The 22,094-nt window shown below is 43.2% G+C and overlaps 2 protein-coding genes and 1 pseudogene across 9 annotated transcripts; all 3 read left to right on the forward strand.

Moving 5' to 3' along the window:
• The first annotated feature begins 802 nt into the window (after positions 1-802).
• On the forward strand, positions 803-5,578 carry LOC120663364 (protein DOUBLE-STRAND BREAK FORMATION-like). 8 transcript variants are annotated; one of them, XR_005670491.1, is made up of 8 exons: positions 803-1,307; positions 2,000-2,167; positions 2,356-2,409; positions 2,788-3,116; positions 3,269-3,412; positions 3,802-3,931; positions 4,299-4,550; positions 5,283-5,578. XR_005670491.1 is itself a non-coding variant. In XM_039942164.1 (6 exons), the coding sequence occupies exons 1-6, from the start codon at positions 2,154-2,156 to the stop codon at positions 4,472-4,474; spliced, it is 855 nt and encodes a 284-aa protein (XP_039798098.1). In that variant the 5' UTR covers positions 2,021-2,153; the 3' UTR covers positions 4,475-5,049. The 8 variants fall into 8 exon arrangements, 1 of the variants encoding a protein (XP_039798098.1); XR_005670490.1 differs by having other exon boundaries at positions 829-2,167; XR_005670493.1 differs by lacking the exon at positions 2,000-2,167 and having other exon boundaries at positions 829-1,307; positions 2,780-3,116.
• Positions 5,579-6,887: 1,309 nt separating this feature from the next.
• On the forward strand, positions 6,888-9,079 carry LOC120663365 (LOB domain-containing protein 12-like). Its single transcript, XM_039942165.1, has 2 exons — positions 6,888-8,330; positions 8,433-9,079. Exons 1-2 carry the CDS (start codon positions 8,142-8,144, stop codon positions 8,856-8,858), a joined length of 615 nt encoding a protein of 204 aa, XP_039798099.1. The 5' UTR covers positions 6,888-8,141; the 3' UTR covers positions 8,859-9,079.
• Positions 9,080-14,257: 5,178 nt separating this feature from the next.
• On the forward strand, positions 14,258-18,313 carry LOC120663366 (annotated as a pseudogene).
• The last annotated feature ends 3,781 nt before the right edge of the window (positions 18,314-22,094 follow it).

A 22,094-nucleotide genomic window follows, 5' to 3' on the forward strand; every position in this document is an offset into this window, starting at 1 on the left:
ATAATAACGAAAGTGCTACACTACCAAAATCCAAAAATTTTCGTGAACTAAATAATACCTTAGTGCAATCGCTTCCAAATTCTTCTCGCATCCGAACAGTTCAGCAGAAGATGCTCTTGGTCCTCTACTGCACCACAACGAGAATAGAAGGAGAGATCAACAATATTGCGACGGAGGAGCAGCTTAGCCGTAGGGAGTCTCCAACGATATAGTAGCCAGAAAAATTGCTTGCAACATTGTGTGGCTACATTGTGCCAAATCTTTTCGTGAATTTTTCCACCGAGAGCTTGTTCATATACCAAAGTGTAAATGGCCGATGAGGCTCGGAGAAATCTAGATCCAATCAATATAGATGAAAACTACTCGAGTAGTGCTTGAAAAGAATTCCGATGCGAAACCTAAATACTCCCTCCGTATTTATAAAACTTGACGTTTTTGGACAAGATTTGAGTCAAACATTGAGAATATAAATTATCAATAACTTTTAAGTTGTTGAGTTTGCAAATGTGAAAATTATATGAATAGATTTGTCTTGAAAAATACTTTCATAAAAGTATACATATACCATTTTTTCATAAATATTTTTATAATAACAAGTGGTCAAAATTGTGTTTTGTAAACTGTGTCGTTGTTCTAAACATCAAGTTTTATGAGTACGGAGGGAGTATTTATTGGCATCCTAGCGAAGCTATCTTTGAAGACGACGAAATCACAAATTTTTCTTCAAAATCCAAATCCCCACCCCACCAAACAAATCTACTACATATGCCGATCGACGCGATTTGCCTCCACCTCCCCTTCTCTCCGTCCAACGGCAAGCCTCCCTCTCCGCACCCGCACGCCCTCCACTGCATGAACCGCCGCCACCGCACGCTCGCCCCACCCTCCGCCTCCACCGTACGCGCGCCGTCGTCACTCCGCCCGGCCGCCGCACGCTCGCCACGCCTCCACCTCGAGTTGCCCTCCACCGCACGGCCAGCCGCCGCCGCACGCTCGCCCCCCCCCCCCCCTCCACCTCCTCCCTCTGCGCCCGACACCTCCGCACGCTCGTACGGCTGGGGCGGCGCCTCACTGCCCTTCGCCCGGCGCCCTCACCGGCTCGCGCGACGCCACCGCTGCCGCCTTTGCTTGGCTGACCGGGGCGGACGCCTCACTCCCCTCTCGCGCGCTCGGCCTCTGCTCGGCTAGGACGCCTCCCTCCCCTCCGGCGCACGACCCGCCGCCGTGCCGTCCCAGCATCTCACCCTCACCCACCACCGCACCTCGACTTCGCCCGGCGGCCGCTCGTCCATCGCCCGGGCCCTTTCGTGAGTCTGCTTCTTCGTCCTGCCCCTAATTGGTTCCTCCATGAATATGATTCATTAAATACGTTTGTTACTCTATTTGTTGTTTGTCAGACATAATTTAGATGATGACTGAGACCTATTGATAAAGTTTGTCCATCCACGCTTGCTGTGCAGTTATATTGTTCCTTTTCACTTGTAATCTTCAATGAGTAATTTCATCATGGAATGTGTGATTTGAAGTTGAGGAGAAAACTTTTGGTGGTGACTGACTGCGCCCCATTCTTAAATGTTCCAGTGGTACTATGTTAAGTGGTTGATTAGTCTGCATTTGATTTTGTGGAGTTGCACTGCAAGTACATGGAACTTTTATGTCTCGAATTCTGCAGTGGTACTATGTTAAGTGACGCTTGTTATTTGGGATGTTTGCTCACATGTCTAATTCTTTTTGGAATCAATGACTTTGAACTATATAAACTAGATATGTGTCAAGATTATGAACTCTGAATGTTTCTGAATTTCTCAAACAACCAGATCCGCATACCGACTACCTCTGTGAAAAAGCTATCAAAGATCCTAAAGTGAGTCGATGATAATACCACATTGAGGCAGCGTTTAGTTTGCAAAAAATTTTGGCCATTGGCAGATCTCCTGGCGAATTCGTTTTGGCCCAAATATTTTGGATGGTGTTTAGTTCCCAAACTTGTTTGTGACAGGGTGGGAGGGGGCTGGGTAATTTTGTCTGCGTGGGTGGGGCGGCTACAGTAATTTTTTGCCTACACGGTACCAGGCCGAAAAATTTTGGGCCAGGCCGAAATTGTTCGGCATCTAAACGCTGCCTGATGATGGAGGGATTTCATCCCAACAACAATGGCTGCATCAAGGTTCATACCTTTCCCCCTCAGTTCTACTTCTACATCAACACGCCCCTATAAAATCACCGTTGCTATTTACTTTTAATCAAAAAATATTCTTATTTCCGTAGCATGTGCTATTATTATACGTCCATGTTATACTTGCAGGCTGTGTTTAGATTGGAACAATGATTCTGAATTGTTCTGTTTATTTTCAGTTTGCATGGAGATAATGTGAAAAATCGATTGATAAGAGAGCAAGACCAGGCCAGGTAGGAGGAGTTATCTTAGAAATCATGTGCAAGTTAATGGTTTTATTTTTACTTTTCCAAATCACTGTACGGTGACTTACTCTTCCAAGATGTTTCTAGGAGACTAGGATTGGAAAGGGAGCAAAGCATGGATTTTAAGAGCTTAGAGAATGAAAATATGGGTGGATCCCTCTAGGATGATTCTTCCATTAGCTTAGTTGTGATGCCTTAGTTACCGAGAAAATGTTACGAGATGAAAGGGTACATGTTTATTAACATGCATAATTGGTGGATTACAATACTTTGAAATAATGTTATTTATTGTGTCTTTTAGTTCACATTGAATTATTTTGAATTCTCATAAATTTTTTTTTGCCACCCGTAACAACGGGCATTCAGCTAGTCAAAGCAAAAAAATGGTGGCGGTGGCGGACGAGTATGAAGACGCTCTCTCCCTCTTCGCCTCCCGCCTCCTCTCCCACCCCTGCACCACCTTCGGGGACGGGGAGGGGGACCACCACCTCCGCCTGCTCCAGGCCGCGCTCTCCGCTGGCCCAGACGTCCCCGCTCTGCTACACACGCGCTCCGCCGCCCGCCGCCTGCTTCAGGACCGCGCTAAGGAGGCATTCGCCGCTGCGCAGGCGCAGGCTCCTCCCCTGGACCATGCCCGGATCCTCGCCGTCGCCGACTTCTTCGCCCGGGCCTTCGCCCTCGTCGCCGATGTCCAGGTCAGGGTCAGGTCACGACCACCAATTGCTCTTGCTGGGGTTTTAATTGGACCAATCGCTGCAGCATCAGTTTACTCTAACAACATATGGTGTTTGTCCACGCACTTGCTGCTAATCCTTAACTCACTCTATTCATGCATCTACACTCACAGAGCTGCCTTGCCATGAGATATGAGGCCCTGCTTCTGCGACACACTAAATTCTCTGACAACCACCATCTCAAAGTGTCACGTGAGGAGTGGTCAACTTTCGCAAAGGATGCTCTTCACGACGGCTTCTACAACATTGCTTCCAAGGTAGTTCAATTCACCTCTACATGCTTCCCCATTACAGTCCTCATTGTTTGGTGTTTGCCAGTTAAGGCGATAAGGTTCAGTACTGCGAGGGACACAGCCCAGTAATCTCTCTGTAATTATCCAGATAACTCTACCAGCACATAGTAATTCCATATACATATTTTCGCTAATTGTGATGCTGCTTCCCCTGGGCACCGACCAATTTATATTATTCAAATGGGCAAGCATAGTCTCTTACACCATCTGAAGCAAGTGATGAAAGTTGATTGATTGCTATATGCTATATTTCTACTGATACAATATTGTTTGTGGTTGTACATCTCAAGGCACACAAAAAAGAAAACAGAGTACCCTGTAGACTGACACTGGTCTGCATTGTAATTTTTTAGGCATTTGCATATGCTACTGTGCACACTCATCGCAGCCAGTTGGACTCTACTAATTCCATTGAGAAGGACAAGATCAATGATATGACTGGACTTCAAAACCTGGCGAAGTCATTATCTGCAAAGCATTCTGGTGAGTTGTGCAATGCCATCAATTGTTTAAATTGCATGCAGAGAAACTGAGTTCGCTTTGACTCTTGACGAAAAGTAAATGTGAGAAAATGAACTTGCTTTATTTTTACAAATTGAGTGAATGAAAGATTGATACATGCATACAATCAACAGGAATAAAATATCTGACCGCCTGCTTTATCAAACATCTGTTATATACGACAGTTGCAGGGCTATTAGGATCAGAGTCTGATCTTGACCCTGCAGCATAGACAATTAGACATAGCTCAATTCATAACTCATGACGCTGAATCTTCTCTTATATATCAGTGAAATGTTTGAATAATTTTCCAAGTAGCTAACCGGTACTACTCTTTCTGCCGTGACAGTTCAGAGTGAGTCAGCTGAATACATGAAAAGGAGAAATTCAGGTGTTCATGAGAAGTATAATTTGCAATCAGGAAAACCAAAGTTACCAGGAAGTTCAATGTATATGTTAGGGATCAAAACAAGGAACATAAAGAAACTGCTTCATAGTCGTGAAAGGAATTTGGGGGATATTTGAAGCAATCTTAGTATGGCATCTTCCACAAGACTGACAATAATGACCATTATCTGCAGTAGGAGCCATTTTGTGAAAGGTCAGTTTAATGCCTTAATTTTACTTATTTCTGGAGCTCTATTCTTTTTAACGTATGTCTTCCTAACACAGCATATATGCACTTCAATCTCTTATGCCTAGTTGAGCATCTGCAGTACCAGTACCAGCTCATAGGAAATTAGGAACAATATAGATGACCACATCAAGTCTCTTAAAAATCGAGTTATTCCTTTCTATCTGCAATCCTTGATTAGAACATAAGGCCACATTGAAGGCCACATTGAAGCGTTGTTGTCAGATAGCTACGTCGTTCATCTGATTATTAAAGTATGTGGGGGATGCATTGGTAGCATGTGCATGCCAGCCGTCCTCATTTTCTTTAGTAATCCACATCATCTAGTTCATGCGGAACCCCTGTTCATCAGTTCACCAAATTCAAAATACAGTAGTTTTCAGCTTACTTTTATAACATTGGATCCTAGTTTTTTTTTAAAAAAAAATGGTGGCTAGACCATCATCCCTTATTTTTGAGCTCAAAAGTTTAATGACAGGTCAATTGCATCGAAAATAAGCTGTTCGCATGGCGGTATCATGCCATTGGCATATTCGCTATAAATGGTTTGGTGATTACACTACTATAATATTTAACTACATTTTCCACCATTATTTTTCTTGCTGGTTGATTACTGGCCCATCTCATCAGTGTACAGTTTTTTGCTTAGTATATATTTCAGAAATGTTGAACTTTGCTTTTTATGTGGAACTCGATTAGGCGAGAATTTTTGCAATGGAGACATGAAGTGGAGTTCATGTATGAGTCTTTGATTCAAACTTTAAGACGAAGCTGTCAAAGACTACATATATACCTGTGTCCTTGAGTAGCATATTCAATCTGCAAGTTGCTACTTTCCATATCTGCAGAACGTTGTTCATGTGCAGGACAATAATAAATAGCAATAGTGTCATGCTTAACATGTTGCCTTATTATATGAATTGAAATTTTTTTGACTGATGTGGATGCCAGATATTGGAAAAACGGTGCTTGTGAAGCATTTTCTTTTGATACTATTGCTTGGGAAATGCTCCACCATCTTTTTTGAAAAAAAAAAGAGAGAAATGGGCAGGGTCTATGTTTTCCTTTAGAAATGTGCTATTCGGCACAAATGCACAATAGAAAAATCTGTCATGATATAATGCAGTTCAGCAAAACCTTGGACCCTTCTTATATGCTGTTGAAAACTTACCTGCAAATCTAGAAGGTTTGTAGTTGGAAATAACAAGCATGCTTTGGTACAATGAATCCTGAGTCTCTTGAATCGGCTTAGATGGGAACATGTGGTCGTGTTTCGAGGAAAGGACATGTCTGTTGCATACATATGCTAGTAAGGATATTTGTTGGAATGCTAGGTAAAAGAGTTTAGAACATAACCACGAGTGATAAAGATATATGCAGATGTGGCTCATGTGGCCGAGCCATGTGGGTTTAAATGTCAGCTGAAGACTTTGTGAAGTAGTTTTACGGAGTTGCCTGTGAAAACAACACTGTCGGCAAGCATAATTTAGTGGTAGGGGGCCTGGGCAGCCGCGATTGTACTTGACTGGCATGGCATCCATCCACATTAGGCTGCAATCACACATTCACACCTTTGGAAGGGTAGCTTTTGATAGCAATCACATGTGCATGCTCGCATCGCAGCACCCTCCCTTAGAAGTCCTGCCTCCTCCACCTCCTCTGGGTGGGGAGACTAGTTGCAGTTTGTATGCAAGGCATGCCATGCATGCGCTCGGCAAGAAGATCAGAAAGCTGATCCTCCATCAGATATATATATAGTAGTAATTTGGAGGTCTTGTCTGAAGATGAATTAATCATTGTGCATGCTTATAAGCTGCTTGTTGTTGATCTCAAGCAACGGAACATCGCAGGATGGTGCAGTACACAAGGGAAACAAAAGGTGCTTTGTCCTGTTTTCTCTTGTGGCCTTGTATTTCTTTTTTTTTTGTTTTCATACTAGCCAGCGCCAGGAATATAATGAATGGCGCACGAGTCAAGAATTGGTGCTAGCTACTCCCTCCGTCCCAAATTATAAGTCATTCCAAGAATCTTGGAGAGTCAAAACTTTTTAAGTTTGACCAAATTTATATAACAAGATAATAACATTTATGATACCAATTAAATATCATTAGATTCTTTGTTAGGTATATTTTCATAGTATACCTATTTGATGTCATAAATCTTTGTATTTCTCTCTATAATTTTGGTCAAACTTTGAAATGGATTGACTCTCCAAGATTCTTAGAATGACTTATAATTTGGAACGCCGCGAATTTGTTGTGTCATGTGAACTGGGAACAGATGCTGGTAAAATATACACAAGACCATGGTGCATGCGTGTCACCCCCCTCACTTGTCCTTGTCGATGCATGTATGACTACAGATGTATATATAGCATTCTTGCCTCTACCAACCTACTACAAATTGGTACTACGTGCTGCATTATTATGATTAGCCTACTACAAATTGGTACTACGCTTGCTCTAGCTAACTATATATATACCATGAATAACAACCCTGGCCTACTGTTGCAATGCAAGACAAATCCCTAATCTTGCTCTTGTCTTGGCCTCGTGCCACTCCTGACCTACTGCGGACATACGTGCCTGCTTTCCTCGTCATCTCCGTTTAGATGTGTCGTCTTATCTTGCTCGAGATGAGATTGGGAGAGGCGACCACGTGAATGTCTAGAAAACAAATAAACAGTGCATATGCTAGTACAGATTACTAGCAATATTAGAGCTATTAATTGTGGTGTTCATTAGAGCTAGATTTAGCAGCGCAAAGTCTAAAGAGTGATCTGACTATAGTCTTTCATCCCTGCTAATATGTTAAGGTCAACTCCCAACGTGCATGGGGGCTAAAAGTCCAGTACAAGTGGTAAAATAAACATGCTCTAGAGCCTTATTAGGTGTAGGGCACCATTATTGTTGGTCCATCTCAATGGTCAACGCATTTCTCAAGAAATTTACAATTATATATATATATATTGTAAGTGTGATTGAAAAATGTGGTCGAGTAACATGTGGCTACATTGTCAAATGCATGCAATACAATCTGTCTTGTGTGTGGCAGAGTTTGAAGTATGAAGTGTACATGATGCTTAGATGCAACTGCTGCGTGGACTGAAAGGTGAAGCAAGGTAGTATATTATCTCCATGCCACAACTGTGCTGTGCTGTGCTGTGCTGTGCTGTGCTGTGCTGTGCTGATTGGGAGATGTACCTATAGAATAGTCGTCCATGAACGCGTAGACCAATCCGTGGCTTTGTTTGTTTTTTTCTAGTAGTTATAGTTAATTCAGGAGAGATAAAGCAGACCTCCTCGATCGGATGTATATGCGTGCTGTGCTGTGAATGATCCAATAGGAAGAAAGGTCATTATTAGCTGATAGATGAGCATGACAACACGATACAAATCTATCATGTTTGTCGTGACCCGCTAGTTAGCGGAGGCTTTATTTATTTGTTTCGCTCTGCCGCTGGTTCTATAAAAGAGAGGCTCTGCACCCGGCAGTCTCCCCCTCTTCCTTCCCTCCCTCCCTTTGCGATTAATCATCATCCACTGCTGTGAGGTTGGCATGACATCCATGGCCGGGCCAGGGAGCGGAAGCAGCGGCAGCTCCTCGCCCTGCGCATCGTGCAAGCTGCTGCGGCGGCGGTGCACCCAGGAGTGCGTGTTCGCACCCTACTTCCCTCCTGAGGATCCTCACAAGTTTGCCATCGTCCACAAGGTCTTTGGCGCCAGCAATGTCAGCAAGATGCTCCAGGTCTGCTTCCATCCATCCATTATATATATAGACTGAATTGAATGTGCAGTGCATCTCAAAGCTGCCTGCTCATTCATTTTTCATAATTAACTTGGCACACAGGAGCTGCCTGCTCAGCAGAGGGCCGATGCGGTGAGCAGCCTGGTGTACGAGGCCAACGCACGGATGAGGGACCCCGTCTATGGCTGCGTCGGTGCCATCTCCTACCTCCAGCAGCAGGTTTCCCAGCTCCAGATGCAGCTCGCCCTCGCCAAGGCCGAGATCCTCTGCGTCCAGATGCAGCACCGTGCCCATGCAACTGCTTCACCACCATCATCGCCGCCATCGCAACAGCACCACATCATGGAAAGCGAGGCTTATGTTAGTAGCTTGCTCGTGCAAAATACCCTGATGAACAGCAGTGCCGCTCATCATCATCAGCAGCAGCAGCAGATGGTGGGCAGCAGCTTGGGTTCCTCGGGGAGCACTGCAATAACTGCAATCATGCTGCAGGAGGCGTGCCTCAAGAAAGAGTCCCTCTGGGCGTGAACTTCTGTTATTTTCCGAAAAGATGTATCGGAAATTGATACACACAGGAGATAACTGGGGCATCATAATCTCTCCATTTTTTCCGCAAAAAAAAATCTCTCCATTTTTACTCAAAGCTAGATTAGAGTACGTTAATAAGACAAAACCGATAGATCTGCTTGTAAAGATAGAGAAAACCAATATAATTAATGTTATTGTTGAGAGTCGGCGATGTGATCGAATTGAATGCGCGTGTTTGGATTGTTATTCACATGGTATGCACAGTAGGTGCCCTAAGAAGCATCACAAAGCCTTTAATTTCTCAAATAAACCAGCCCGAAACTGGATGACTGCTCCATACCTACCTACTAGATTCCTAAGCTTTCTGCACAAGACGTGTGTCCCTTCATCTGCTGGGTTGCACAAGGGCTTACCTGGCTTCACAAATATTCTACCTGTCCTATTGTACTTGATAAATGCCAAGGCAGTAGAATAACTAGAGATCTTAAAAATACTTGGGGGTGCTCCGATCCGAGTCATCAAGAAATCATCAAACCAAAACCTAATTTGTTTCTTATTACTTTGCTAAAATAAGGAAGTGAGTTGCAAGTAGCTCTGATGGATCTGTTAGAAATGATTCGTACGTGGAGGCTAGGTGCTTTTACTATAAATGATTCGTACGTGGAGGCTAGGTGCTTTTACTATTTATATACTTTTTGACCATGATTGGGTCGGTTTTGATATTTTCAAAGTTGCAAGCTAATTAAGGTGCATGCATGAGGAGGTGAATCTAGGACAAACATATATAAGAATCAGTTGTTGACCCCCACAGTGTTTGCATGCATGAGTGGTTTTGATTGATCAAAACTTTAATGTCTGTTTGCAGACGAAATTTTGAGTTGTGTATTGAGCACAAAGCGTGGTTTATGAACAGTAAAAATCATTTGCCAGAACTACTCCATGTGGTAAAAAGCCTAGATCGATTAATAAGAAGTATTCGGTGAATATAGTAGAAGCTAGCATTTGGCAATAATATGTTAGTCCCTCCTCCGGCTCATATATATAGCGTTTGCGTTTGAGTATTTGATTATACTAGTCCATTAACCCGTGCTCCAGCATATGTTAATAATTTTAAGATATTAAAAATTTATATACAAAACTAGGACTCAATGCTAAAAAAATTATTTAACTTGTGGTCTCACTCGTGCTAAGTATTCTAATACAATGTTATATAAGTACGCACTTATCTTTATTGGACTGTGATAGTTTTATTACTAATTACTCTATATACTTTTTCATCCACAAATAATTTTCTTTCACTTTGCATTACAACTCCATATATGTTTGATATGTGTTTAGTTAAACCATAGTTTGAGCTTTGTATTTACCATAAAAGTCAGTGTTCCCCATCGCTTCCTCCATACATATATGATGGTCTACATCTTGACATACATCATGCATCTTGACATACAATGACAAGAATTGGTAATCTACAATCATATATTGGTGTATTTTGGAATTTTTTTATAATGACACATGTGAGTACTTTAAATTCAGATCTAAAGGTATGTGACTCATTTAAATGCAAATTTAGGTGTTATTTTAACTTATTTTTATAATGGTATAGCTGGGTAATTAAGAAAAATATTAGAGGGTTATTTTAGGTTATTTTTTATATGGTATAGGTGAGCAACTTATATATATAAATTTGGGGTTACTTTAGGCTATTTTCATAATGGTATAGGTAGGAAATTATTTAGAAAATACATTAGATATGTTTCTGAGTTTTACGAGAATTCTTAGGATCTCTCTAGGAGTATTTCTCTAGCTTGTCTCGTGAGGATTAACATGTCGGTTAGTAATAGTAAGATGCAGATAATGGTTCTTGTTCGGTCCTCTGAACTGCATGCAGTTAAATTCATTGCAAGGACGCTGCTCACCCTGCAGTAAGTAGCATCTGTAGTTGTTGACAGAGAGCATTGCATTGGACCCTAGTCCCTAGCTAGTGCAATCAACCACCGCTGAGTTAAAATATTTACCAAGACCAACGATTGATTGATGGGTTAAAATTTAAACACACGGGGAACAAAACGTCAGTCAACTGCTAAACTCAACCCTTGTCCTTTCTACTACTGCATTTTTATGGTGCACACATGCATGACCCCCGTCCCCCGAGCCTTCAACATTGATTCTTCATTGTTTATTACAGTAACACCAATAAGACTGGCATGTAGTAATGGGCCTGCCTTGGCAAATGACATATTGGCTTGCTTAGAAATTAAAGAAGCGGGCCGGCCGGCCGAGAGCATGTATATGCATCCTTGTGGGTCGTTTAGGGCTCCGAATAGGCCTTGCAGACCAAGATATATGACACTGTACTTCCCTCACAAAAAACAAAAACATGATATATGACACTGTTTCAGCTAGCTAGCTACATCCACTACTACAAAAAAAAATTTAGGGGCGGATCAAAATTTGACCCGTTGCTACAAATGAAGCGGAATTACCGTAGCAACCAAGCCACCTCTAAAAATGCATTTTTAGGTGCGGGTTACCCCCTCACCTGCCCTAAAAATGATTTTCAATTTTATTCTAGAAATTTACTTAATTCAAAAAATAGCACGGCTGACGGTCCGGCCTTAGTGGGCAGACTGCCGGTTGGTTCCCACGTGCGAACTTCACTGTAGAAGATTAGGACGTCCGAACCCGCGGACAGTCCGCCACCAAAGACCAGACCATTCGTGGTACTATTTTTTTGAATTAAACAAATTTTCTGAATAAAATTGAAAATCATTTGTAGGGACGGTTGAGGGTGTGGCCCGCCCCTACAAATTATTTTCAAATTTATTTCAAAAATTAATTTTATTTGTAAAAAGTAGCAAAACACATAAAAAGTGAAATTTATACCATAAGCCTATTTTGATCTATAAAATAAGAAAAAAATATCAAAAATATATTTCAATGTATATAATGGATATGAGTTTGGAAAGCACAAAGTAAACCATAATTTGTATGGGATAAGTTAGCGTGGGAGCTATTTATTATGGTTTCCAAACCTTGAATTAATATGGATACTCAAATTAGATTTCCTTATTTTTTTTAAAACTATACAGATCACAGTAAACTTTTGGTAAAAATTTCACATTTTAATGAAGTGTTTTGCTATTTTTAATGAATTAAATAATTTGTCAGAATAAATTTGAAAATTATTTGTAGGGGTGAATGGAGGCCTCACTCGCTCCTACAAATCCATTTTTAGGGGTGAGGCAGGCCCACACCCGCCCCTATAAATCCATTTTTAGGGGTGAGGCAGGCCCACGCCCACCCCTACAAATATTTTTTCAATTTATTATGAAAAATTATTTAATTCAAAAATAAATAGCAAACATTAGGGGCGGACAGCGCACCCGCCCGCACTCACCTAAGGCTGGCTGCGCCATCCACCTCTAAAAATACCATTCTACCCGTCTCTACAAACCTTTTTATTGTAGTAGTGATCATCTAGACATCTGATTTTCGTAATTTCACACTAGCAGATTGTAGTAGGCCTGGACGACAAGCAGTATTTGGCCATCCTTGCATTGATACCTCAGTACCTCACTGTTTCTGATGCAAGCGTGCGTGGGCACAGTTCGTTGTATACACGCCTGTCGCCCGGGACCAGAAAGTGTAACGGTCGGCTGACAACTGAAGCACTCAGCTCAGCAGCTTACAGTTACTCTGATTGTTGCACTGGATTAGGCCAATCTGACCATAATAAAGAGACTCTCTCTCTCTGCGAGGACATAATAAAGAGATTCAATTTGAAGTTTTCAAAAGAAAAGACTAAGTTTGATCAGGGCCTGGTTAGGATGAATCGCAGACGCCCTGTTTGGTTCCTCATGGAATACGTCTTTTAGGCTCCGTATGAAGTACTGAATAAAATTTATTTGCAAAACTTTTTCAGAGATGGATGTAACTTTTCGCGATGAATCTAACGATAGTAATTAGTTGATGATTGGCTACAGTGATGCTACAGTAACTATCCTATAATCACGTCATTAGATTCTTCATGGTTCCTAGTAGCGCATGGGTTCTGGAGTTGTTTTTTAAACTGTTTTTGTTTGACACCCCTAATTGGCGATCAAAGTCCATTCTAAACTATTCTAGAGATGAACCAAACAAGGTAGCTAGCATATATGTCTTCTACCGGCTACAGCACCATATAGTAAATGCACAGAATGTTAGTGTGAACCGCATTAATCAATGTTGAAGCACACACACATCGTCGGTGGATTAAAAAGATTAGATGCTGAATAAAGTTTCTAAGTCCCACATTGATCTGTTAGTTATTACGACTAAAGGACATGGTTGGTGCCTGAGGTAGTTGAGGTTGACACAGAAATAGGACACACTGTTGCTGATGAATTGCAGGCAGCGCCACTGATTCCCGCTCTGTTCGGCTTGCTGTTTTGCGCTGGCTGGATGATTGTAGCTACAGTACTGGTACAGCACGCTCTCCCGCGTGTAGTTGAGTCTATACCACGTGTAGTTGCTACAGTACCAGCCGCTACAGTATATATCCTCTAAAAAACAGCTGCTGCAGTCAGCCAAGGCAAGACAGCAAGCCGAACAGGCTGTCCGTCGTCCTTGTACACTACTGCCGACAATTGCCCAAGATGCATTCCAGAACATTCAGTAGTACCATGCAACATCCGCCGCCGACAACCAGTGATTTCTAGTCTGTTGCAAATTGTGGCAACCTTCCAGATCTCAGTGTATTTGGTTGAGGCGGGTCAAGACCAAAGCTTCCTTCTATTTATGCTAACATTCAGTGCATGTTTCATCAATATGGCGATAATAATGCAAATGTTCCAGCTAATACGTGCCTTAAACTGCTCGCTCATCCATGCTTCAATATTAATTACACTTTCTCATGGACTGTTGTTATTCAGGAACAGGAGCACAGCTACATACAAGCGTCCGAATATTGGTTGCACGGCTTCTTTTTGGATTAGTGCAGGAAGCAACTTGTGCCTGAACCTGCAGGGAATCATGCATTCGGTTGCAACAACTATGACTACTACAGATCGTACTAGCCTTCCAAAAGGCTCAATCAGCTGGTGTACAATATGCAGTAATACAGGATATAATGCTGCTGATGCTCATTGTTCATGCTTTTCTTACCTGTAGGTACCTGCTGGTAGAATAGCAGTATCTACTGAAAATTAATAAAATGTCCCTTCATCGATTTTTTTTGAAAATATCAGATTGACACCACACATATATTATCACTCATCAGCCAAGCATTCCTCATCCAGATAGACCCCACCTGGATAGGACAAGATACTCCATAAAGCAAACGTGACCACAGGATTTCACCAAACCCTTTTTTGGTATTTGAGCCACTAATTTCTTTCTATGCCGAAGGAAGAGGCTTAATTAGCATCCAGCGGGGTAATTTTAAGATTCAGCACGAAACCAAATTAAAGCTAGAATATATACGTTGATTTGTGATATGTCATTTACCTCCAGGTACTTGCATCAGGTTAAATAATCATAGTGCCTCCAAACAAATGCAATAGTGATGATCTGCCCTACTATTTTTTTTGTTGTTGCGGAAAGTAGGGAATGGAAGGCAAAGAAAAAGGCAAGGCCCATCTTTGATGGTGTTTGCACAGAGTTATATTTTTCAGCACCTCACTCTTTAAAGAAATTCACACAGCACCGTGTCGAAAAGACATGCATTAATTACGATATCACTTATTCGTATTGATGCACACATAGACCATAGAAGAGGGGAGCCGACAAGCTAAGAAACACACTTTTCTGAAGAAAGATTGAACACAGAAGCCACTCCCAAGATGACGGTGCTCCACGCTCCAGTTGGAGTGAGGAGCATCGTGAGCTTCCTAGTGGCCTTCTTCATCGTCGTTGCCTGCTCCATCGTATTCCTCTTCGACAGAGGCCAGGATGCGCATGTGCAAATGGTGGTCGAGCATGGACGCCAAGAAGTGCAGATGAATGTGGAAGCTGGGCTCCAAGAACCAGCGATTGGAGGGACAACTGAGGCCGGGGACACCAGCGAGGAGGAGTGCAACTGGTCAAGGGGGGCAGTGGGTCTACGACAATGTGTCCCGGCCATTGTACTCCGGTCTCAAGTGCACCTTCATCTTCCTTGAGGTGGCTTGTGAAAAATATGGCAGGAAGGATTCCATGTATCAGCACTGGAGATGGCAGCCTCATGGATGCGACATTCCAAGGTAGGATACGATTACAGATTTCCAAGGTACTTTTAGATCCTTGTCAGTCCAAAAGTTCCAGAATGTCTTAAGCTCTGTCAGTACATGTTTTTTTGTTTCATGGAAGCTGTAACGAAAATGGCACCATTAAGCCATTATTTTGTGATTTTGGTGATTGAGTAACAACGTAATCAATGGGACTAATAAATTTGTCAAGTAAATAATTATAGATCACAGGGATGAAGCAAAAAGGCCAAGTAAAGCAAAACACGAAGAAAGAACTCAAAGAGACAATGAATTGGACGAGTTCAGCAGAAAACAGTGGCACTGGATGCACCGGTGACACCGCACCGGTCTAACCGGTTGGCATCGGATACACCGGTGCTATACCACTGGTGTAATGGGCTAGGCAATGCCCAGCCTAAGGGGAGAAGTTCAAGTAGCACCGGTTACACCGGTGATACTATTTTGAGGCGTTGGTGCAAGCACATTGTCATGCATCAGAGAGCATGTTAAGTTGGCGAGAAGATGTTCATCAGCACCGGATGAACCGGTGGTGTTCAGGAGCGAGGCACCGGTGTAATCTCAAGACAGAACCTGAAGATCTCTTCAGGACCGGATGAACTGGTGAGGCACCGGTGCAAGGGTCCGGTCTAACCGGTGACACCACGTCAGCTGTCAGAAACCCAACGGCTACCCTATGGCGTAGAGTGACTGGATGCACCGGTGCTATACCTTCGGATACACCGGTGCATGCGCAGAAAGTTGGGTAACGGCTCTAAATGGCTAGTTCGACTTGGAGGCCTATATATATGCCATCCCCCAGCCATTTGAAGCTTGCTGGAGTTCAAGGAAGTCACAAACACACCCAAGAACATCTCCAAGCCATCCAAGAGCCTAGTGTTTATATCCTTAGACCTTAGCACACTTTGAGAGTGTTGTGTAAAGGATAGCTCTTTAGTGAGTGAGATTGCAAGGCCTTGTGCCTTTGTGCTGTGGTTCTTAAGTGAACCAAAAGAAGATTTTAGTGCGCCGGCACCTTGGAGCTTTGAAGGCTCGCCGGCACGTCATCGACCCTCCGATTTGGTGTGGAGCGGCAATGACAACCTTGTGTGGGGGACGTGGAGACCCTCATCTTTTGTGGAGAAGCTCCTTGGTGGAACCCGATGCCAAGGTGACCGTGATTGTGTTCACGGAAGAGACTTGGTAGCCGAGTAACAATACTCTTAGTGAGTGCTACAACAACGTGGATGTAGGTGTGCCTTTGTGGCTAACCGAACCACGGGATAAACACCCGCGTCGAGAGTTTGCTTTCTCCTATCCCTCTCTTTAAGCTTCCGTATTTCATATTAGCAATTTGTGTACCTTTACTTTCATAGAGTAGTTTCTTGATATGAAAGGCTATAGGTTGCTAAACTCTTTTGGGATAAGTGTTTCACACTAAAAACAAATTTAGTTGTACATCTAGATAGCATATTTTAGTTTAACTTTGTGCAAATTAGTTGGAGCTATATGTTAAATTATTAAGTTGCCTAATTCACTCTCTCCCCCTCTTAAACTAGAGCGCGGTCCGATCGCTTTTAGAAGCAGAAAAACATACAACTAATCTGTAACTGAATATAAGAAAGGATAGTAATGCAGAGAGGTAAAATGACTATTACTTTGAGGTTGCAAAACTGATCTGATTACGGTTGTTAGCTAGAGGCCAACAAGAAACAAAACATGTAAGTGAACTTAATTGGCAGTGAAATATCAGACGTACGCGAGGAAAGCTTGTACCTACCTTTTATTGTATTACCTGTACCATCTCATGAGCCTGTAAATTAAAGGAGTGGCACACCTTACTCTGCGTGGTATTCATGACATGATGTTTGAATTTTACCAACCTTTCCGGAACAGATTCAATGCCATCAACTTGCTTGAAAAGCTGAGGGACAAGAGATTAGTATTTGTGGGTGACTCGGTGAACAGGAACCAATGGGTATCCCTGGTGTGCATGGTGGAGGACTCAATACCTGATGACAGGCTCAAAACGTGCATCTTTAATGGCTCGCTCATCTCCTTCAAGGCATTGGTATATAAGTATTCCGATCCTCGACAAATCTATATACAGGCTATACAAACCAACAATAATTTTGGTTAACCGATATGAACGCACTCTAATTATTTTCAGGAATACAATGCAACGATAGATTTCTACTGGTCGCCGTTGCTGGTGGAGTCCAACAGCGACAACCCCATTATCCACTGGGTGGACTACCGGATCATAAGGGCTGACAGAATCGAGAAGCATGCCAGTGTCTGGAGGGATGCTGACATCATTGTCTTCAATTCTTACCTATGGTGGAGGAAGCAGAATGATGACATGACGATGAAGGTCATGTAAGTGCATTTCTGTAAATTCCTTCCTATTAAATTGGCATATCAGGAAAAAATCTTAGAGGATCATAAAAATAAAATGTAAACCAACAAAGTCTCCAGATGTAGTGAATTGGGTAACCATTTTGTATCTGCACATGCAGGTATGGTTCATTTGAAGATGGTGATGCCAGGTTAGACGAAATGGAAATGATCGACGGATTCGAGATAGCTCTTAAGAAACTAGCGGAATGGCTTGGTGAGAATATTAACAAGAACAAGACTAGAATCTTTTTCGCGGGATCATCACCGACACATTTCTGGGCTAGCAACTGGGGTGGGGAAGACAGCAACAAGTGTCTGAATGAAACAGAACCGATCTACAAAGTCGGATACAAATCCACAGATTACAGCTTGATGGCCATGGCGAAGTCGTATTTTCAGAGATTAGAGGCAAAAGGTATACATGTTGAGATACAGAACATCACAGAGCTGTCTGACTACCGCAAGGACGGGCATCCGACGGTGTTCAGGAAACAGTATGTTCCTCTGACGAAAGAGCAGATTGAGAACCCAGCCAGCTACGCGGATTGCACGCATTGGTGCCTCCCCGGCGTTCCTGATGTCTGGAATGAGTTTTTATACGGCTACCTCATGGACAAATGTATATAATGTACATCCCTCTTGAGGACGGATCCTTGGCCACCGCCCTCGATGCATGCTTCAGCTCCGCATCTCAATTCTAGATCATCGTCAAAAGTTAAAAGTATCTCAATATTTAGTTATTCTCACTCCCAATTTGGTCCTAGCAGTTAAGTTTTTTAGAGAATGTGCAGTACAATTGTTTTTTGTTTGCCCCTTTATTTGAAGGAAAAAAGTCCATTTTTAACCATTGAACTTTAGCTTCGGTTTGGTTTTGACCATTGAACTCCAAAACTGGGCATCTTCAACTATTCAATTATCAAAACCGTCACATTTGACTATTTGACGATTTTGCAGGGTGGTTTTACTGACATGAATACCATGCGGAGATAGACCCACTTGTTAGCATTACCGCCTCTCTCTTTCTTCTCTCTATCTCCCTCTCTCTCTCTCCTATTTCCGGTCTCCTCCCTCCTCCCTCCTCCCTGCTGGCCGCCTCCCTACTTGCCACCGCTACTTGCCTCCTTCCTCCTCCCTGTTCGTCACCTCCCTTCTCTCCGCCGCGGAAGCACGCGGTGCAGAGGCGGAGGTGGAGCCCCCCGTGCAGCGCAGGCGGAGCAGCGTGGGGGAGCCTCCTGCTAGGCCCAACATTGGGGCTCCGACAAGCAAGCAGCATGGATCCGCTCCGCCCTCCACCAGACCGGGCGCAGACGGCACAAGGCAGGGAAGGCCGAGCCGTCAACGCCGCTGCCTGCGGCTTCGCCGGCGTTGCGTGCGGCAACGGTCACCGCGTCACCTATGTCTCCCTGCCGTGTCCGTGGTGAGGAGGACAGAAGGGAACGAGTTCATCGTGTCGCAGTGGCTCCAGAGGATGGACATGAAGATTGGGGCGAGCGTGTCCGTGGTCACCACGGTCGTCTTGCTCAACCGCTCCTTGCTCGCAGTCGGGATCATTAGCCGCCGGGGGAGGGAAAGGGGAATAGTCAGCCAACCATCATGGAAGAAGCTGGCGCGGTCGACAGCGACCCCGTGGCCGAGGATGTGGAGGGCGACAACGCCGATTGCGGCGGTGGACACAAGCATCTCCTCGCCTAGCATGCTGTTGAGCCCAATGGCGGCAGCCCCTACGCCACCCCCGGCAGTGAAGGACGCGAGCGTGGAGAGCGCGTCGAGTGCGCTGTTCTCGAGCGAGAGCAACGTGGCCCTGGCGATGGCCGGCGGCCGGTCGAGCCGGCGCGCGAGGCCCTCGAGGCTAGGGCAGAAGTAGACTGCTGTAGTGTCGACGAGTAGGTAGAAGAGCATGGCGAGCCACGCCGGCATGGCGTAGCGCAGCGTGGGGCGCCACCCGCCACCGAGGACGCAGGGGCCGCGCACGAGCAGGGGGCTCGAAGAGAGAGAGATAGAGATAGAGAGGGAGAAGAAACGGAAAGATGAGAGAGAAGAGAGGAAAATGGGCTGACATATGGGCCCTACAACCATGTGTCATCCACATCAGCGAAACCACCTTTTAAAACAGCTAAATGGTCAAATATGAACGGTTTTGATAGTTCGATGGTCAAGGATATCTGATTTTGGAGTTGCATGGTCAATATCAAACTCGAGCAATAGTTGGATGGCCAAAAATGGACTTATTCCTTACTTGAATGCTTTAGGATTCTATGTGAGAGAAGGGTGGACCTAGTGCAGCCGTAGAGCCTACGTAACTGGAAGGTCCTGGAATCAAACTCGGGCATGATTGGCTTAATGGAGACAAGGCTTGGTGCAACTAATATGCTTTTGAGAGGAAAATGGCTGCATATGGGATGCTGTGCACACATTCTCAACCTCATCGTCAAAGATGGCATGGAAGTCATTGCAAGTGCAGTTTCAAACATTCGAGACAACATTGCTTATTGGGTTGCTATACCAAAGAGGTATGAAAAGTTTGAGAAAACAACACTAGATGAAAAGGTTGAATTGGTCAAGAAGTTGCAACTAGATTGTAAAACTAGATGGAACTCAACCTATATCATGCTTAAGATTGCTATACCCTATAGGAAGGTTTTCGAGCGCTTGGGTGAGCTTGATAGGAACTATATTTGTCCACCACCAAATGACTGGATATTTGCTAGTATAGTTTGTGATAAATTAGGATTATTCTATGACCTCACTGAGTTGTTTTCTGGTATTAAATATGTGACAGCCAACCTTTTTTCCCCTAAAGTATGTGAGATCAAACTTAAAAATTAAATCTTGGGAGCATGATGAGCATGAAAAAATTAGGGAAATGTCTGCTGCCATGATAGAAAAATATGACAAGTATTGGACCGATATACATGGTCTTATGGCTGTTGCTGTCATTCTTGATCCACGTCTTAAGATGACAATGCTACATGCTTGCTATATTGCCCTTTTTCGTGAAGAAAATGCTGAAATTTATGTGGAAGAGGCTCATGAATTGCTATCTGATTTGATGAAACACTACCAAGTTAAAGAACATGACTATGTGGGTACATCATCTAGTGGTGCTAGTTCTTCAGTTGATGCAGCTGCTGTGTTGTCAATTTTTAAAACTCTTGCTGCAAATAAGAAGACTAATAGCTATGTTCGAAGTAAGAATGAGCTAGATCGCTATTTGGATGAAGAAACCCTTCCTCATGATGATAATTATTTTGATATCCTTGGTTGGTGGAAGTTGGAGGGAACTCGTTATCCCACTTTGAGGCAAATTGCTCGTGACATACTAGCTATTCTAATCACAACAGTAGCTTCTGAATCAGCTTTTAGCACTAGTGGAAGGGTTTTGAGTGAGCATCACAGCCGTCTTGCTCCTAAGATATTGGAAGCTTTGATGTTTGGGCAAAGTTAGCTTTGTCACACTCTCAAAGGTAGTACTGTATTGCATTGTATTTTTCATATTAGAACTATAAACTACAGCTACTAATGTATGTGAAACTTGATTGTAGATGATGGTGATAGAGTCAATAGCTTTTGGTCCTGCCTTGAAGACATTCACGAAGAAATGAAAGAAGATTATTGCATCACTACTGCTGATTCCAACTGATATGAGTTCCACTATTTGCTTGGTTCAACAGAACTTTTTATGTAATAATGGTGTTGAACAATAACTCTTGTATGGTTATATGCTTTTCTTTGTGTATCAGACTATTTATTTGTTGGCTTGTACTTGTATCAGACTATTTATTTGTTGGCTTCTACTTGTATCAGACTATTTATTTGTTGGCTTCTACTTGTTTGCTATATTTTATTTTTTGCTGGCTGTTAAAATTGGATTATATATTTGATTTCCCAAAGTTTGCGGGTTCGCGGGTGTGCCAGCGGGCATGTGGATATCCGTGGACAGCGGGTATGGATATTGTTTTATGCCTGTGGCGGGTTGCGAGTGCGGGTGCGGGCGCGGGTTTTGGCTTGTGGGTGCGGGTTTATTTGCGAGTGCGGGTGCGGGCGCAGGTTTTGGCTTGTGGGTGCGGGTTTATCAAACCCATATCCACGTGGATTTTACCCGTTGCCATCTTGATCCTGGATTCTAGTCCCAGCCTCTGCACATTTGTGCGAAAAAAGTTTGGTGCTTAAAACAATCCTTTTCCAGACTCCGCGCAGTGTAGAAAGTCTACGGACACTTTGTTAACATTTTAAACTTTGACGAGTTGCATCTCTTTAAATAGGAAATTGGTAGTTCCATCATACACGCCCTAAGAGATGTGGGTGAATTAGATTCTAAATACTAAGGGATAGTTGCTTGTAAAAGAACTAAACAATTACTATCTAGATATATCCACACTGAATTTTCTATCTAGTCTGTGACTGCCGACCCTTAGTCATCAGCTTAATGTGTTTCTGTATTTGAAATTAAACTGAGGTCAAAGGACTACTTTAGTTGGTCCCTTAGCTTTGAAATGATTCGTGGAGGCGAAGTGCTTTTACTACTTATTTGATTTCCGATATGCTTGAGGAGGTAATCCAGGACAAACAAATTGTTAGATAATTAGGCAATGTCGAGCACATTTAATTCTAAAATTAAACATATAATTTAGCA

Source organism: Panicum virgatum, chromosome 3N (genome assembly GCF_016808335.1).
Source record: "Panicum virgatum strain AP13 chromosome 3N, P.virgatum_v5, whole genome shotgun sequence".
Classification (NCBI taxonomy): Eukaryota; Viridiplantae; Streptophyta; class Magnoliopsida; order Poales; family Poaceae; genus Panicum; species Panicum virgatum.